The sequence below is a fragment of the Rutilus rutilus genome (genome assembly GCF_951802725.1).
Source record: "Rutilus rutilus genome assembly, chromosome: 20".
In the NCBI taxonomy this organism is placed as follows: domain Eukaryota; kingdom Metazoa; phylum Chordata; class Actinopteri; order Cypriniformes; family Leuciscidae; genus Rutilus; species Rutilus rutilus.
The window spans coordinates 176,076-180,000 of record NC_140225.1 but is presented as its reverse complement, the minus strand read 5'-3'; the positions used below and the strand labels follow the sequence as shown (position 1 = coordinate 180,000).

At 44.4% G+C, this 3,925-nt stretch overlaps 1 protein-coding gene across 2 annotated transcripts in view; it reads left to right on the top strand.

Annotated features, from left to right (window-relative positions):
• The window catches only part of klhdc3 (kelch domain containing 3), a 48,218-nt gene extending 45,058 nt beyond the window's left edge, over nt 1-3,160 (top strand). For both annotated transcript variants that reach the window (XM_084391763.1, XM_084391764.1), the window contains exon 11: nt 1,830-3,160. In XM_084391763.1, coding sequence (XP_084247889.1) covers nt 1,830-1,896 — 67 coding nt within the window. In that variant the 3' untranslated portion in view covers nt 1,897-3,160. The remainder of the gene's footprint in view (nt 1-1,829) is intronic.
• The last annotated feature ends 765 nt before the right edge of the window (nt 3,161-3,925 follow it).

The following is a 3,925-nucleotide window of genomic DNA, read 5'->3' as shown; positions in this document are numbered from 1 at the left end:
AGAGCAGAGCCAGTGGTTGTTCTGTAGGCAACCAGTGCAGTGTAGTGAGGAGAGGAGTGACGTGTGTCTCTTCGGCTCGATGAACACACTCTGGCTGCAGCGTCTGGATCAGTTGCAGAGGATTGACAGATGCTGGAAGGAGAGAGCATTACAATAGTCCCGTCTGGATAGAACAAGAGCTTGGACCAGGAGTTGTGTAGCTCTGATAGGAAGAGCTGATCCTCCTGATGTTGTATAAGGCAAATCTGCAGGACTGGGCAGTTCTAGCAATGTGGTCTGTGAAGTTCAGATGATCATCAATCACAACTCCAAGGTTCCTGGCTGACCTTGAAGGAGTTATGGATGACGAGTCTAGCTGAATGGAGAAGTTGTGGTGTAGTGTTGGGTTCGCTGAGACCACGAGTAGCTCTGTCTTCACAAGGTTTAGTTGAAGGTGGTGGTCCTTCATCCAGCAGTAAATGTCTGTCGGGCCGAGATGCGAGTGGCTCCCGTCGGATTATCCGGCTGGAATGAGAGGTAAAGTTGTGTGTCATCAGCGTAGCAGTGATGGGATAAACCATGTTTCTGAATGACAGATCTAGTGATGTCATGTAGATGGAGAAGAGAAGCGGTCCCAGCACTGAGCCCTGAGGCACTCCAGTAGCTCGTCAGTTCTGTAGTCAGTAGTTTTATGAGTGGTCAAACACATCTGTGGGGAGCTTCTGAATGTCACACAGATAGATGACACAGGACAGTCTGAACTGATGCTATAGCAAGTCTCTCACTCAGTCCCTCTAGCGCAACCAACTGTCCGAAGGCATAGAAACACAACTCTTTTTTCCTCCGATTCCTCGGTTCGAATGCACCCTATGATGTCAGTTTCCGTCAGAAATTTCAAGCTCCTCCGAGACCATTGTTCAGATTTTCACAAAAGTCAAATCAGATCATCTTCAGACCACGCCTACAAACCGTTCTGGAATAACACGCAAACAAATCTGACGAAGATCACGCCAAAGTGGAGTTTGTCATAAAATGCTATATATTATGAACACATTGGTGTTTGGTTGTGTTTTCAGCGTAATGCCTTGAAGGCACTCACAGAGTTTTGGGGCAGCAGTTCATCTTCAGACCTTGCCAGGAAAAATGTATGGTTTTTGTGTTAAAAACTAAACCGTTATCGTTTAACGCATCATCAAGACTCTGAGGCTGTAACTCTGCAACGCTTATATTGACACCAAACTCTCATATTTAATGACTAGTGATTCTATTTAAGATTTATCAGGCATTCCGACTACAGTTCTCTGTAATGACTCGTTGTTGCAGTTGCTGTGATGATTTGTTGACCCCTTTATTTGCTGTTTGCATCTTTATTTAATTCTGCAGTCAGTTTTATTAGTTCGGTAGTCAGAACTATTAGTTTTATAACAGCTTTACTCTTATCTAACATAAAGACAAACAGGCCATAAACAGTAGCTGATGTAGAGATGTGAATATCTCTGATAATGACTCTCTGATTGTGTGTGTGCTGCTGTTTAAGGCCTGTTTCTGAAGGTGTGTGTGTTTAACTGGAGCTGGTGTGTGTGTGTGTGTAGGAGACGCTCGTCTGATAGTGATGGAGAACACAACTGGTCAAGTGGCGTCTTATCTTAATGAGTCTAACGAGAGCCGGCACACATCCGGCCTCCTGCAGGGACACAAATCCCTTTAGCATGCCTGCGCTCAGTGTGTGTGTGTGTGTGTGTGTGTGTGTGTGTTCTCAAGTGGGAGCTGACAGCCATGACCACGAACAGTAACATCAGTCGCCCATATTCTCCTCTAACTGTGTGTGTGTGTGTTGTGTGTGTTCTCAGGTGGGAGCTGACGGCCATGACCACGAACAGTAACATCAGTCGGCCCATCTTCTCGTCTCACGGCTGACCCGTCGGAGTCTCTTCACGTGTGGATCCGGATCCCAGTTCTCCATCGGTCCTGCTGTGGCGAAGGCCTTTTCCCAGTTTGATTCGCCACTGTTGAACTTCTGCGGAGAAACGGACCTTCACGCATTTAAACCAGTCCAATTATTCATCAGTGTTACAGTGTTTTAATGAGAATCTGGAGTGAAATGAAGGTCATTTAACCTGTAATCTGTCATTTCTCTGCTTGTGTGTTCAGATTGCTGGTTTATATGCAAGACTTTCGTTACGCTCTGCACATATCAGAGGAGACACACACCATCCTTTCCGTTTTCCCACAATGCTTCTGACAATAAAACTCCACAATCAATAGACAGGAGAAGATTCCCTCTGCATGCGTGCGTCCCTCAGGATCCGCACGGAAAAACTCTCCGTCTTTACAGACTCAAAGACATGATGTTGTGAAAGATTACAGTATGTTTTCTCATTTACTCAATGGCAGCGAAAGATGTTTCAGAGCAAATCGGCACGATCTAATAAACACCTCGAGGGTTTTCCAGCAAACGGGAATTAATCTGAATCTGAATTTCTTCCACAAACCCAGCGTCTGGATGTCCTCAGCCTGCAAACATCCATCACATCTGGACTGTTCGATCGGTCTCAGTGTTGGTATTGGTAGATATGATGGTGCCAAAGCTGAAGCTCATGCTTTATTCCCGTGGGACTCTCCGGCGTCTCGTCCAGTGCCTGATGTTCCTCTGGACACTTCAGATCTTCACAAGCTCTCGAGTCGAAGCACACACAGGTTTAATGGCCTCTGCTCAGACTGCATTTGAAATATGTTTTGTTAGAGATTCTATTGTTTGAATATCTGACACCAAACTGTCATAATGAATATTGCAACTTTCCTCAACCGTTTCCCCTCGTCAGGAAGAATGACCTGGCGAAAACATGAAGTCCTAAAATCAAATCAAGTGCATTTTCACACGGATGTGTAGCTGACAGACGGGATGGATGATGGGTTAGTGACGTGCTGCTTTAAAGAGTCATTCGGATCCACGATGGTGTTGCTAACATGCTAAAGTAGAACCGAAGGGAAGCTTGTGTTGTGATCGGTGTGAACGCTGCGGCTCGGAGTCTTTCCCTCCGGCTGCTGATGTTTGGAAACGACACATGATTCCTCAGTGGCGGATGAATCTTTTCCACAAGTCACGACTCGATCAATGTTGTAAACGGGTTTTCAATGGAATCTTTTGAATTTGCTAAACAATAAAGTTGATGATAATTTTGCCTTTTGTCTGCTTAAATGTACAGGAATAATACAAGTGTGTCTATATGAAAAGCGCATCAAGAATTAGTTAAATTGGAACAATTTTGAGAAGAGATTAAAGAAAACGTATTTTTAAATGAACACTTATTCCTCACTTATTCACTTTTTTTAAGTTTACACGGAGATGATCACGTTTTTCACAATTTTTCACAACTTGGAGTTAGGGTTGTTGTGCAAATGAATATCCAGAACACATTAAAAGTTTCTGTTTTCTGTCGTGTTAGCGGCCCCTAAGTTAATAACTAATGATCTTTACAACAGAAAGTTCAATAACTTTATTCTAGAGCTGCTGTAAAGCCAAAACAATCTTATGTTACTTTAATTTCCTATTATCACTGTAAAGCTGCTTTGAAACTCGCTGTTAAAGCGCTGTATTCTGAAGGTGACTTGACTGTGTTAATCCACAGAGTTTTAGTTTGGCCTTTTTGCAGGATCATCCTGGAAGTTTCTCCCAGGAGTTTCTCATTCCTCCCTCGTCTTCATCTCGGCACACAGACTCGTCTTCATCTCGGCACAGACTCTCTTCATCTCGGCACACAGACTCTCTTCATCTCGGCACAGACTCTCTTCATCTCGGCACACAGACTCTCTTTATCTCGGCACAGACTCGTCTTCATCTCGGCACAGACTCTCTTCATCTCGGCACAGACTCTCTTCATCTCGGCACAGACTCTCTTCATCTCGGCACAGACTCGTCTTCATCTCGGCACAGACTCTCTTCATC